Raw genomic sequence first — 14864 nt, forward strand, 5'->3', positions numbered from 1 at the left:
ATTACTATGTTTTCAGTGGTGTATGAAGATCTTACAAAATAAACTGTATTTTTATTAGGGAAGAGCAGGGGTGAAAGTACCATTTTTCAGATTTTTGTGTTACACTTTGTATTACAGTAAATATTCATGACTATAAGCTTGTTAATATGTTACTGCAAACATATTTTGTCATTTATCTTTAAATTACATTTTCATTTTAAATATTAGTTTTATCAAATGTTTCAAAAGCAACCCGACAGTGCAAACATGAAATGTCAAGAATAAAAAAATTTCAACAGCATGAACAATGTGAAAATGAAATTAAATCAACTTAGAATAATATACATTATTATTCTAATTTGAATAATAACAATGCAACAGTATTAGCAGCAGGACAAAAGTAACAAGTGTTATATTGGTTAGCTCTGTCAAGGGTTGCGTGCTAAAGATGCTGTCATAGTTTGAAATGCAGATGTAGTCAGAGCTCAGAGAAAATTGCTTTGTTACTTTTGTCCCGCGTTACTTTGGCCACGGTTCTCCCCTACATTAGAATGAGACATTTTTATTGACGTTCACTGCGGGTCCCCTTACATGGAAGCCGCCATTTTGCGGCATCATGTTTCTACAGTAGCCCTAAATGAACAGACTGCTCTACAAAGTGCATTTTTTCACCACGTTGTCTCGTTAACTCCTGTAACCGCTACCGTAGCTTCTCTTTAAACTTTGAAATGGAGGGGTGCAATTCGCAACTTCATCACTAGATGCCGCTAAAATCTACACACTGCACCTTACATTTTTCAGTACACACATGCAAACCATGCTCAAACATCCAAAGCAACACGCACACAATTTTAACATCTTTATTAAGTTTGCCTTCAGTGCTGTAATACCGCAGAAGACAAAATAAAGGAAAAACAGTATTCACTCCATAGGCCAACAATGGGAAAATGGCACCATCAGACGAAAGACAGTAACCATTTCAAATCTATTGGAATTTTTTTGATATTTTTAATCCTTGCCAACAAATTTAAAGCATTTATATACAGAAATCATGATTTATGTTAAAATGACACACAGTTTAAATGGGGACATTTGCTGTTTTAATGGGGACATTTTTGTCCTTCCTTACCCAAAGTGTAAAAATTTTGTATAACTGCTTTAAAAACATTTATGAAAGCAAATTAGAGTAAAATATTAAAATTCAAATAAAAGTAGACCTTACAGCAATACATACATACTTAACCAATTTTATGCTGTTTGCATTAATACAGCCAAAATCACACAAAAAAAGAAAGTCATGTCATGGCAAGTGCACAAGGGTGAAGTGCAACTTTTTCTTGTAGGTGAGATTTGTACTGAGCAACATCCGTCATGTGTTTATAAGGAATAAACTGTGCAACTAACGGATTTCTAACAGACACTTAAACTAGTAAAGTATGAAAAGAGCAGTTGACTCATAAAGTAATCCAAACCTATTGCACTTCCTTCTGTAGATATTTCAGTAATTTTAAACCGCTGCTTCTCTGTCTTGTTCTCTGTTGTGTTCTTGTTCTACTCGATCCAAATAAAACTGGTACAGTCATCTATGACAGATACTACATTTATCGGTTAAAGCGTCCTCCTATAATTTTACACTGACAAAAAAGCTCAAATAGAGTCGGGAATAACTAGAACTCAATTTCAAATGTATGAACTCTGTTTGTTAAAATGTTTTGCTTCTCAAATTGAATTCAGTAAATCTGGCGTTTCAGTATGTATAATTCATTCAACGATTCCAGGTCAAGATTAAACCAAAGAAACCTCTGCTTAACATGCAAAATACAAAAAAGAAAATGTGTCATAGTTTCAACCAAGGGGAGGAAATACTGAGAGTACAGGTTGTTTCCCCAGGCTGAGCCATCACTATGAAATGTTTTAGTCAGGTTTCTAAAAAAATAGACCATTACGAAATAACTGAACCCCTACCAAGCCAAAATAGCACACTTCTTTGTTTTGTGATTTAGCATCACATCATTATACATGAGATGTGTGTAGATCTCTTGTGGTTTTGTGCTTGAGAAATTCTTTTAGTCAACTTTAGTAACTTTAGAGACAAAGAAAATACAGACTGGACCTAACCAACTCTGAGCTATAGTTTGATTAAATCGTACATTCCAGATAAAGTTTGTTTTGATAAACAGTCTGTTTCTTTCACATTTGAATCAGATTAAGTGAGACTTAAACCTAATGTCTTTAGCAGTGTCATAACATTACTATGTATCGTCATTAGTTATAGAAATCATGAGTTATAGATTTAAGAATTAACATGTCCTTAATAACTATCATTTGTGTTCTTAGAATAGATATTAGAGAAAAATACTTTTTTGTTTTTTGAACGATTTGACAAAAGTGATATGTCCAGTTGCCATATGGAGAAGTAAGCCATGCATGTAAACTTAAAAACTTTACCTAGAATAAACAGAATTCCCCACACTTTCCTACCATACATGCATGCAATGGAACCATTCTCCAGCCATACTGTGAATTAAATAAATGGAGAAAACATTGTCATTTCCTGTTTGAGCAAAACCACTTCCTGAACAATTTGACAGCTTAGTCTCATCTTACAACTGTGTTGACATTATCATACTAACAGAGTACAAGCATTTCTTTTCATAACAACATTAATTTGCAACATTAATCATGTATTTGATATTCATAAAACATATTTATATCCATTTTACTGCACAAAACTAATTAAGTGTGTAATTTCCTGCAAGTAGTTTGTTCCACCCAGTCTGTGTTCTAGTTCTAACATTTTTTCATGAAGATGATTTACAGTAAATAACTGAAGATACAATCTTTCTTTATATAATGCTTCAAATGGCTGTTTTCTCCATTTGCTAACCCAGGAGCTGACAATGACAAAACAACACTGGTTGGGTTACTTCTTTGTTTTGTAATCAATTGAGATTATAAAATGATGCCATTCATTATTCTGCAGTCACTCAAAATGCCATTGCATTGTAATGTTACAGTTGTGGAAGAATTGCACATTCATGTAAAAGTAGCATAATAGGAATTTCTAGATGATTCATGGGGAAATAACCTTATTGTCAACATACGGTGTAAGTCATTCACATCAGCACCTTATATGCAAATACACTTTTAATTAGCAGTGTCAAAGACCATATGCAAGTTAACACATCGAAATACATTTAATGTATTTGGCATGAAAGCCGCTATGTAGAAAATTGTCAAATGTCAGTGTCCGTGATAGGGCAGTGGCCTCCAGGAAGTTACAGCAGATGATTTGCAGCATGTGTTGCTTAAGCTTGACACTAGAATAACTAAACTGTAAGGCCCTTAAATATTTGGCAAGGAGGCTAACTGTCAAAACAGAATGATCAGAACAGGCCCTATTGGCAATCACTGCATTAAAGTAATAGCAAAAATAATCAAACGTAAATGAGTTCTAAGATCAACTATATAGCATCACTTCTTTGTAAAAAAAATATTTAAATGAAATTCATGAATATTAAGCATGGCAAAAGTGTATGAATACTTGTGTTTACGTGGTGTCCTGACATCACAATTTAATATTACAAAAAATATTATACTAAGATACATAAATAGCATTTTTAATGTGTAAATGTAGTGAGAAATATGTCTCTCCTCTTTCTTGTTTCAGTTTTTGTTTTGTTTTAATCTGTTTTGTTGTGCCATACTGTATGTTTTTAAAAATACCGTTAAGTTTGCTTCATGTTTGTCAGGTGACGCTACTATCAGTCCAGAAAGGTTTGTTATAATGACGTTGATATGTAGCCCCATCTTTTTTAACATTGTGTGCGCAGTACCTCACCAAACCAAGACGTTATGTAGGCAGATTTCAGGAAACAATGACGCACACGGGGCAGTACTTATTATTTTACTGAGGAAAAGCTCTTGTCTGAAGTTCGCTGAGACATTTTCTTTCACGTCTTCTTCTTGACAGAGTAAATAGGATGGGATTTTACCACAGAATAACTTTGGCACTGGCGATAATATGCCTGTTCGCACACAGTGGACTGGGTAAGTTTATTTTCCAGCATTCGTTTGTTTTAAAGATCAGTTATAAGTTCATAAAAACATAGTAGACTACATGATGCGAAATTTGAATATTTGTATATTTGCGACGACGTCACATTCAAGAACATAATAAATATCTCTGAAACTCGTCTGCTCTTCAGAAAGGTTCAGAAAGTGCGATTTGCAGTTTTAAAAAAGTTATATAACTTCACGTAAATAATAAAAAAAAAAACGTTTAACGTTCATCTTTATAACTTTTTAGTTAGTCATTGTTAATATGTTAAAATGACGGCAGCCTATATATATATGTGTGTGTGTTAAAGTAAAAGATTACATTGCTGTAGTGAGTAAGTTACACCGTTATTTCTGCGTAGCGCTCATGATAAAGACACCTACTACCAGGAAACGCGTAAAAAATAGACTACAGTCTTAATGTAAGTTCATTTAAAACAACTCATTTACCTTAACAAATAAGTTTTATTACTGTATTTCCTTCTAACACCGACATTTTTTATGTTTCAGACGACACTAGAAATTAGTTTTGAATTAACATATTTATTTAAATCCTAGGGTAGGCTAATACAGGTCACTTGTGTGGAAATACTGCTTCCTGTCTTTTTTTTTTTTAAGTAGCGTGCCTTAATTGCATCCAGTCTTTGTGTTGTAATGTTACGTTTGCAATGGACCCTGATTCTGATAATAAAGCCAAACTGGACATATTTCATACTTCCATACAGAAAAACAAATGATCATATCTGTGACATTTTAAACTGGTTTTCAGTATGGTATTCAAGTATAGAGTATTAGACTTAAATTGAGTCAGTTTAGAATATAACATTTACATGTTTTGATCACATTTAATAATCAACATTAACTGTGGGGACTACAGTTAAAATGTACCTGTTAGCTAAGACCTTACACATATTGTGAATTCTGTACCAACAAATAGGCCTACATTTTTATCTAATTGGTAAATTTAAATGGATAGGCTAATATCTGAAGTGTTGTGTTTGTTTATTTTTTTATTATTATGTTGGAAAGTTCAGGATTGTGCCATAGCTTTGTATTAAATCATATTTGAGTGTGCTTATCTATGACTTTTGTATTATCAGTGAGCACAGGAGCCCCAACCAAAGGCCAATATATGTGGGTGAAATGCACACCTGATGACAAAGATGCGAACTGTATCACACAGAAGGGTCCCATGGTGCCCCTTGAAGGGAACAGCCCTCGACTTCCCTCTTCTGCTGCAAAAGAAATGTAAGTTAGTTGGTTATTCATTTTGTTAAGAGTTAGTACATAAGTAAGGTGTTTCATGTTAAAGTTGCTTTGCCTTATTTAATCAAGATTTTGTCATGTCATAATTTAGTGGGCACGATTTAGTAAAGAGAACAAGCCACTATCCCAAAAATATATTTTACTAAAGGGTATTTTTCTGGAAAAGTTAATTAAAATATATATATAATTTCTCATCATATAATCATGATAAAGAATCGGTTGGTGAATCATACATAAGGATTATTAAGGATTGTTGCAGAACAGCTTCTGTCATCTATTAATATTCACAAGATTTCCAAACCTGGGAGATTTTTTTAAAGGTATTGTTAAGAATTTTACTAAAGAAGGTTTGAAAATTTGACAACAAAAATTGTCGTGAAAGGTGTTTTCATGAATAAAGGAATTCAGAAGTTGCTAACAAAATGCTTGCTCTAGCACGAAAGTACAATCGGATCGGAATTTAGTTAGATTGAGATATGTTTTAGTTGTCTGTCTTTCTTGGAATGACTCACAACAAAATATGTGAAAACATCTGAGGGTATTTCCAGTGTCATGGTTTATAAAGTAAGTGTAAAGGTTTAAACCACATGATGTTTGTTGTATTTTCATAGCCGTTGTGAAATTTGCTGAAAAGTGCCAAAAGAAAATAAGGCTTTTTTTGTAGGCTTTTTCTGAGAATGATCTGATGTGTATATCTCATAATATGTTTATTTGTGCATATCAGTGGATTTACCTATCAACCAGAAACCAAATCTTATGTTTCCGCTCTTTCGTTTTATCTTTTGTGGTTTCATTTTCTGCTCAGCAAAAAATTATCTTCTTTATTATTGCTCATGCTGGGTCACTTCCTTCCACATATCAATCACACAGATGCCATGACACAACTGTACTGTAGTATTTCCTCCATCAGCTCCATTATCTTTATTTTAAATATGAATCATCTTAATAAACCTTTGCATGATAGATAAGTAAACTTTTTCTTAAACTATAGAAATTTTTTTGTATCTTTTTTGTTTGTCACAATAACTACCGAATTGCATTTTTGGAAAGTTGAAGTTTGTGTAGATTGCATTTTGCATTTTACAGTGCATTAGCTGGATGATTAAGAAACTAGCCATTTATGTTCTCAACATAAAAAATACAGGAAAGGCTGAGAGGATGTTGGACCACTCTTTAATGCCTTTGTGCTTTTGTTTTCTAACAGATTTCCAGTTACCACAGAGGAAGCCACTCCTGAGATGGAGGAACAATCAGGAGAAGGCTCAGGTAACTCGGACACAGGGATTTTTCTGAGCGATGGACCACAGCAAGAGATTAACAAGATTGAAGAAGATGGATCAACAGAGGCCAGTGGAGACATTGATTATTCCAACTATGTCTTTCCTGAAAAAGTAGATAAGCTTTCTGAAATGGATTTGAAACAGGAAAATATGATTCCTTAGAGGGCTGCAATCCACCCAGTGTTGTTTTTATTTTTGTTTTTTGTCAGTACAATGTGAAATATGCAGAATATTGCTTCTTGGTCACATATATAATATAAAAAGTATATTTGTAACTGATATACCCTGCAAGTTGTATGTATATCTATGTTATTTTATTTTATTTACTCTTGTTACCCATAATCAAATCAGACATAACTATTAAAACAATCATTTGACTTTTGGGGAATGGAAATATTGCTCTTGTAGAGGCAATCTTAACAAAATGTTGGTACATGGAGGAGTGAATTTTGTACAAATTTTATCTACAAACTTCTTTTTGCCAGCATTATATTGTATTGTTTTATCTATTGATCATTAAACAAAACAACTTTTAAACTGTAAAGAGTATTTTTCTTTGTCAACGTGTCACACCAACGAAAGAGGAATGAACAAATGTTTTACAAATTAGATGAGATGAGGTCAGCCATTCAAGCTTCCTGTCTTACCAGAAGACTGTTATCACACTCAGGCTTGTTCATCTATGTTGTGCGTTTCCTGACTCCTACATCTCATGACCTGTTTCTCAATGTCTGTGGCATTAAACGCTGAAATCTTCAATTTATTTCCTAGCCTGAAGACATGCTGCTTGAAATGAGTTACCATGAAAGGTTTATCAATCACTTACAGTTATTTTAGAACAAACAACTTAGACTATTGACACCTGTTGTCATCTTTCTCCCTTTGTTGTCATGAACGTTCAAAATAAGTAACTTTGTAGTCATAAGAGACATCTGCATTTCTTTAAATTCTGACAAATGTATTCACAATAGATTATATTATATTTACATGTGTCTTTGTGGCACGTCATTCACACTTGTTTTATTTCATATTTTTCGTGATAACAGAAACAACCATTAAATAGGCAGCATGAAATGAGACCATAGTTTAAAATCAAATACCGTAAATGTTTAAAATGTGTGTTTCGTAATACTTGGGTAGTCTATGTTATTTCCTTTTTACACCTACACAGATTCCATTCTTCACAGTTTTTAGCAGCAATAATAAGTGCATACCCATATAAGTCATACATGAGTATGCACAATTAAGACTTTCAATTAAACTCCACTGAGGCATTCTAACATTTGTTTTTGTTAACTTTTGACAATTTGTGACTGAACCACAATTTCATTCCAATAACTCCCCCTTTCATTTCTTTATATTGTATTTAGTCTGATGTCTTTAAGACAAACAATGTCGATGAATACTTAATGGTGAATGAGTCATTTTAAAATTTTTGTTTTTAATACTCCTGAATAGATATATAAATATTTTCACATACACATAACATGCTTGTACTATTTGCTGTCTTACTTTGATTAAATAATGTTACAATATGTGGATATTGTACTCCTGTTTTTGAGTAAATGAGTTCAGTCTAAATGCCAACTGCTTATCATTTAATAATTCTTATTCCATTGAAAGTTTGTCTGAATATTAACAGCATGCTACAACATGCAACACAATTACCAGTAGCCTACTCACACACCTGCACTGACTTGCTCAACATTGTATTCACTGCTTACCATTGTGTTTCAAAACCTATTGCCAGTAATAGCCCTTATTTAGTTGATTTAAAATAGTTGGACTAATAGTGAAATAATTGAGAGATAATAACATCTTTCCCAGTTTAAAACTGGAACTTTCCTCACCATGGACATATAAACTAGTATAAACTGTTTATTAGAGGAATGTCATAATTAACAGTATTTTTTTAACGTTACGTACAATTTGTATAATAAATACAAAGTTAATCATAGACAAATTTGAGGTGCAATTGCAAACTATCAAGAATTACAGATATGATACAACATAAATGTTTTTAAAGGATAAAAGTGTTATTTAAACTGCATCGCAAGCATACCTCAAACGGGAAACATTTCCAAACACAAGAACTGTGACTTTTATTTTGAAATGCGGAAGTATTCGTTAATGTTTCAGAATTCACTGGCCGTTTCTCAATCCGAAGGCAGCAGCCTCTGGAGGTCGCATTTGGAGACTCCATACGTCATCAAGGCGTATTATTTCAGAATATAAACAATTATAAAGTTGACTAATATTCTAAGTTAATCGGCAATTGTTGTAATATGCTTATGACTTGCAAATGTAATTCTCAGTTATCTTTAATAAACCAGGCTTGATGACGTATGTATCCTGCATATGCGACCTCAGCAGGCTGCAGCCTTCGAATTGAGAAACGGCCAGTGTGTTGCTGTGCTTAGTTTTGCTCAGAGGCACAGGAATCAAGCGGACGCTTACATACAGTAGGAGCTAACGTTAAAGCTAAAGGTGCTAAAGCTACGGAGCTGAAATGGTGAGTATGAAATCAGAGTGCATTTTTAACGTGAAATTTTGCTCCGGTAACATTTCTTGTACGTGGAACAGCAGCTCATAGTTATGGCATGTTTGCACTTTCCTTGCCTAAAGTAGGCCATGGAAGTGGTGAAGGATTCGTTAAGGGTGGGGAAGATGGGCTATCATACAACGATAACATACTGTTACTAAACTGACTGACAGTCCTCGTGAGAACTTTATACTGTTTGAGATTGTTTTACGTTATATAACTTCCATACGCAGTTACAACAGGGCATTTCACGACACTTGCAGTATAAAGACTATTGAAGGTTGGTCTAAACTAACTTGAATGTTAGAAGGTTTATTTAGGTTTTCGCCAAACCTAATATTTGTAAGACATTTGTAAACGCTGTTGTGTTTTCTACAGTCATTCCTGGAGTTATTTGTGTATTGAGCAATCCAATTTCAATGACGACTACAAAACATGCATTTGCACTGGGTCAGCATTTCATTGCAATAAGGGCTCATTGTTTTTCCAGCATAGATGTGATCAGAACATTTAGATCTTCATGTAGATCAGCAGATTTATTTTAATGCTTCAACAGATTTTGAATGAGGTATTTTTTTAATCAGTTCGCACCAGTTACTATAAGCATTTGACTTTTTCAGAGTTTTCTCGGGGGTCTTTTTGGTCCTGTGTGTGAAATCGATGTTATTCTGAATGATGCTGAAAGCAGAAAAACGGCAGAGCTGAAGACAGAGGAAGGGAAATTGGAAAAGCACTACCTGTTTTATGATGGAGAATCAGTTTCAGGAAAGGTGAGTGAGCAGACTTCACCTGTTCTTGCTTGAGTTACTTTGTAAGGTCATTTTACACAGATTGTCTTGTGTCACCCCAAGGTAAATATCAATGTGAAACAGACAGTCAAGAGACTTGAACATCAGGGAATTCGCATTGAATTTGTAGGACAGATTGGTAAGTTCATAAACACATTATTCCCTTATCTAAAAGTCGTTCATCTATTACAATTCTCTCATAATTTACCTATCCTCAAGGCCGTCCAAGATGTCTATGACACTCTAAAGTATGCTGGGATATTTTTATCCCAGCGATGGGTCAAAAAGAGATCGACCCAACCACTTGGTTTATAATTTAACCTACACTGGGTTGTTTTAACCAATTGTTGGGTCAAATATTAAAAAATTCTGGGATATTATTTAACCCACTTCCACGATTTGTCCCTTTTTGACCCAACTCTTGATTTGAAAATAACCTATCATTTTTCACAGTGGAGTTAAACTAATACGTTTATATTAAAATGGCATAATGCTATCCAAGTAATCCAAATAACCTCAGTGGGTTAATAAATGTTTTCTAAAGCATAAAAATGCATATTTGAGAGAAAATTCCAAAAATGTAAAGATGTATGCGGTTTTCAAAGCTTTGCTATTTTGAGCCCCTTATATCAAAATAATATAATAGCATATAAAAAAATCATAGTCATATACAATACACATCTCGGGTTGCCTGAGGGTGAATTATTTCTGTAAGGCATTCATGCAGTAAACAGGATTCAGTATCTCAGTTCTGTTTTGCTGAAAGCTTAGGAGAGCATGTGGATGTCACATGGAAAAGGAGCTAGTCTGTGCTACACATTTTTTGTGAGGGAGGAAATTTGGCATCTAACTGTACACGTGTCAAAAGCTTTAACAGTGCACATATTATTTGCTTTTTTGTTTTATATTTAAGGTCCAAAACATTTTTTTGTTTCTAAATCATTAGTAATTCTAAAGCAACATTCAACTTTATAATGGAGCAATGTGGTTTCTGCAAAATTAACACTGGTTGGATGATCAGTAGTACCATGTCCTTAGTTTAAATAAAAAATATATGACAGCAATGTAGTGTTTTCATTATATATTGCATCATTGATGCAGCATTGTCTGCCCTGATATTTTTTAACATTGTTCCTGGCAGCCGATCTCCTGTACTGTGCTTGTTTCATCCCACTTGTAGCTGTCTTATATAGTAAATATTTAATGTCCATAAGATGCCATTTGATGTACAGTCAGGATGAAATTGCAAAATCAACCTCTTTGCGATGATGAGGACAGGGTTCTGCTCACTCGACTGGGGTTTCTTTTGCAATAATGGTTTTACCAATGCAGTCATTGTCTCTGATTGCTCGATCTCAGCCATCTTGAGATTGCTGCATGCCGTTTATACTTAATGGAACGGTTTCCCGGACAGGACTTGAGTCTAGTCCAAGACTAAAATGCTGGTTTGAGTTGTCCTAAATTAAATCAGCGTTCACTGACATATCTTAAAATATGTCTCAAGGTGCACACCAGTAATGTTTTTTTTTTTTTTTTTGTAGAATTCTATTAATCTAAACCCTGTCCAGGAAACTGCTCCTTAATCTCTAGAAATAGCATAAAAGATTTTTATTTTTCTCCTGCAGAGCTGTTCAGTGATAAAAGCAATACTCATGAGTTTGTAAACCTTGTGAAAGAGCTTGCTCTGCCCGGAGAGCTGACCCAGAACCGCAGCTATGACTTTGAGTTCATGCAGGTGGAAAAGCCGTATGAGTCTTATGTTGGAGCGAATGTGCGGCTGAGGTTAGTAGACACTTTGTGAAAACGCTGCAATGAACACTTCTGAAATAAAACATTACTCTGCTGCTTTAGGAATCCTAGATGATGTGTTATCCTCCTAAATTTGCCTGGAATGATCATGTGTTTAATGTCTCAGGTACTTCCTTAAAGTTACAATTGTGAGAAGGCTGTCTGATTTGGTGAAGGAATATGACCTCATTGTCCATCAGCTGGCCACTTACGCCGATGTTAACAATTCTATCAAAATGGAAGTGGGCATTGAAGACTGCCTTCATATAGAATTTGAATACAATAAGTCCAAGTAAGTGCAGTTGTATCTTAAATTTGAGAACTTTGCTATTGATTTTTTTGCAATAAACTAATAAAAAAAATGTTTTGATTCACTAATTTTACACATACTAGTTGAATTCTGAGCTAAAAGTTGTCTTCTTATTGCTTGTCAGGTATCACCTCAAAGATGTAATTGTGGGTAAAATTTATTTCTTGCTTGTACGAATTAAAATCCAACACATGGAGCTTCAGTTGATCAAGAAAGAAATGACGGGAATCGGTAAGATCTGAATAATAAGATATAAGGTGTAAAATTCTTCTTCTTTGAAAGTGTAAGGAGTCAAAAGTAGTTTAGTTTCTTCATTTTATGTTCAGTCACAAGAAGTCTTATCTTCCTTAAATACCTAAAATGCCATAGTTTTGAATTATTATTATTTTTTTCGTTGAATAATGTAAGATTTATTAAATTGATCATGCCTGTAGGGCCAAGCACAACTACTGAGACGGAGACTGTGGCTAAATATGAGATTATGGATGGAGCACCTGTCAAGGGTAAGCACTGCTGCTCAACACTTTCAGTATACTGTTGCCTAAATGGTGTTTTTTTTTTGTGTATTTGTAACTATTGAGCAAAATAATTTGAAAAAGCAAATACTAATGGTAGGTACAGCATAAAGAGTGTTTCCCCTTTTTTATTGAACAAAAAATGTAAACCATTTTAAGTGACAGAGATTTTAGCCATTAAAATATTGTGCTGTTGGTGTTGCCAGTTTTTTATTCCCGAATTGAAAATTGTCGTATAACCTGACATTTTTTGCTAGGTGAATCTATTCCCATTCGTCTTTTCCTGGCTGGTTATGACCTTACACCCACAATGAGAGATGTAAACAAAAAGTTCTCTGTGAGGTACTTTTTGAACCTGGTGCTTGTGGATGAAGAAGATAGGAGATACTTCAAACAGCAGGTACAGTCCATTTGTTTGAGAGAATTAAAGAAATAGTTTGCCCAAACATGAACATTTTACTTTTAAAATGTCTTCTGTTTGTCAAGAAGGACGTGTTTACTCATTTTTAAAGTCCCCCCGTATGCTTTGTTTTTGAAAAGGAAATTGTTTTGTGGAGGAAGGCACCAGAGAAAATGCGAAAACGCAATTTCCATCAGCGCTACGAGTCACCTGAGCCTCGGCCAAACCTCTCTGCTGAGCAGCCTGAAATGTAAGCATGGTGATGAGAGCGACCCACCAGGGATACTTGTGCCTCTCAGTGAGCGGTTACAAGAAAGAACTACCACTGAACATACATACAGATCGCTGTTCACATGGTCGTCCCTCACAGCTTCACTGATAAACTGTGCCTGAATTAGCTCTATCCACCCTGCCGTCCACAGCAAGCAATCTGTTACAAGTATACAAGGACACTTTTTAGAAAGCACTGAAAACCATGTCCATCGTATAGCACATCTTGTTGCACGCCTCCCTAGATGAAGAAATGTTTTTAAAAGTGCACTCACTGGTATCCTCTATGTTCCACATAGAGCAAAAACATGTAGACCTAAAACACATTTTAAAGAGCTTCCTCATGCATGCATGCTGGCTGGTTGGTGTAAATCTGAGTTCATAGTAACAGTTATTAAAGCTGTGGGTCCATTAAAACAAGTGAAGAAATGTAATGAGAAAACGCCCAGGCCAGACTGTATTCACAATCAGCTTTAGTGTTGTTATACATTTCTATTTAACTTATTTTGTGTCTGTGTTCTTTTTTTTCCTTATATAGTCTAAATGTGAAAAAAGTTCTGACCTTGAAATTAAAAATATATATGTCTATATACAGTATAAATGTATATATAAAATATTTAAGGAGGCTTTTGCAATAGGCTTTGTACTAGAAGCTTAAAACCATGGCCACTTGTGCATTTGGGTATTTATATATGCAACCTGTCAGCCCAGTTTTGGGTAACACTGGCTAAGTAGTACCTTTTTAGTTTTCTGAAATTCTTAGATGATTCTTCACTAATTGATGCTAAATATCAGCTACACTGCACTCGTATTTCATAATGCCAACATTTTCAGATAGGCCATAGAGAATTCATGAAATTGTTATATCCCTTGCATGTCATTCTGCTTTAAGGTTTCTTTAAATAAGGGTTGTTGACAATTTTTTTCATTACAGATGTGCTGCTTTTCTATATTTTGTGTGGGTTATGAAGCTAAAGAATTTATTTAGACTCTTTCAGTGTCTGTCCAATAGACTAAATGATGTATATTACAAGCTGTTAACTTTAACTTTTTCTTCTGCTTTGGTTTTAAAACACGCACTACGTTACTAATAGAAATGTCTGCATTAAGTGACCCTAGGAAAAAGATATAATGGTGAGTGTTTGCCAAGTTGTGGAGGGGAACTGTGTCATTTGTACATCTTGAAAAATTGTACATATCCAGTCATAGATTGTTTATCTGCCAATCTGTCAAATAAAATGCAACTTTGTACTTTTGCTTTTTTACTTCGATTGTGAACACCATGAGCTCAAATCCTCTTTCTACAATAATCAAAAATCTGAATTTTCTCATTATCCATTATGTGCTATCTACAGAACATGATTATTATCAGAATGCACATTTCACAAGTCGGTAACACTTTACAATTCTTTATTCATTAATGTATTAACTACTCTACTGTAACATGAACAAACCATGAGCAATACATTTGTTACAGTATTTATTAAACTTGTTAATGTAAGTTTATAGAGATAAAGCTGTTAATTGTTTGTTCATCTTAGTTCACAGTGCAACGTTAACAATATATTAATAAAGTATTAGTAATTGTTGAAATTAACATTAACAAAGATTAATAAATGCTGTATAAGTGCTGTTCATTATTAGTTCATGTTAACTAATGAAGTTAA

The 14864-nt window shown here is 34.1% G+C and overlaps 2 protein-coding genes across 2 annotated transcripts; both read left to right on the forward strand.

Moving 5' to 3' along the window:
* The first annotated feature begins 3869 nt into the window (after window positions 1-3869).
* srgn (serglycin) lies at window positions 3870-7128 on the forward strand. Its single transcript, XM_065296838.2, has 3 exons — window positions 3870-4029; window positions 5139-5286; window positions 6509-7128. Exons 1-3 carry the CDS (start codon window positions 3963-3965, stop codon window positions 6744-6746), a joined length of 453 nt encoding a protein of 150 aa, XP_065152910.1. The 5' UTR covers window positions 3870-3962; the 3' UTR covers window positions 6747-7128.
* Window positions 7129-8942: 1814 nt separating this feature from the next.
* vps26a (VPS26, retromer complex component A) lies at window positions 8943-14448 on the forward strand. Its single transcript, XM_065296839.1, has 9 exons — window positions 8943-9096; window positions 9747-9896; window positions 9978-10053; window positions 11540-11696; window positions 11830-11994; window positions 12137-12243; window positions 12447-12515; window positions 12785-12927; window positions 13068-14448. Exons 1-9 carry the CDS (start codon window positions 9094-9096, stop codon window positions 13179-13181), a joined length of 984 nt encoding a protein of 327 aa, XP_065152911.1. The 5' UTR covers window positions 8943-9093; the 3' UTR covers window positions 13182-14448.
* The last annotated feature ends 416 nt before the right edge of the window (window positions 14449-14864 follow it).

This window comes from Paramisgurnus dabryanus, chromosome 20 (assembly GCF_030506205.2).
Source record: "Paramisgurnus dabryanus chromosome 20, PD_genome_1.1, whole genome shotgun sequence".
Lineage (NCBI taxonomy): Eukaryota > Metazoa > Chordata > Actinopteri > Cypriniformes > Cobitidae > Paramisgurnus > Paramisgurnus dabryanus.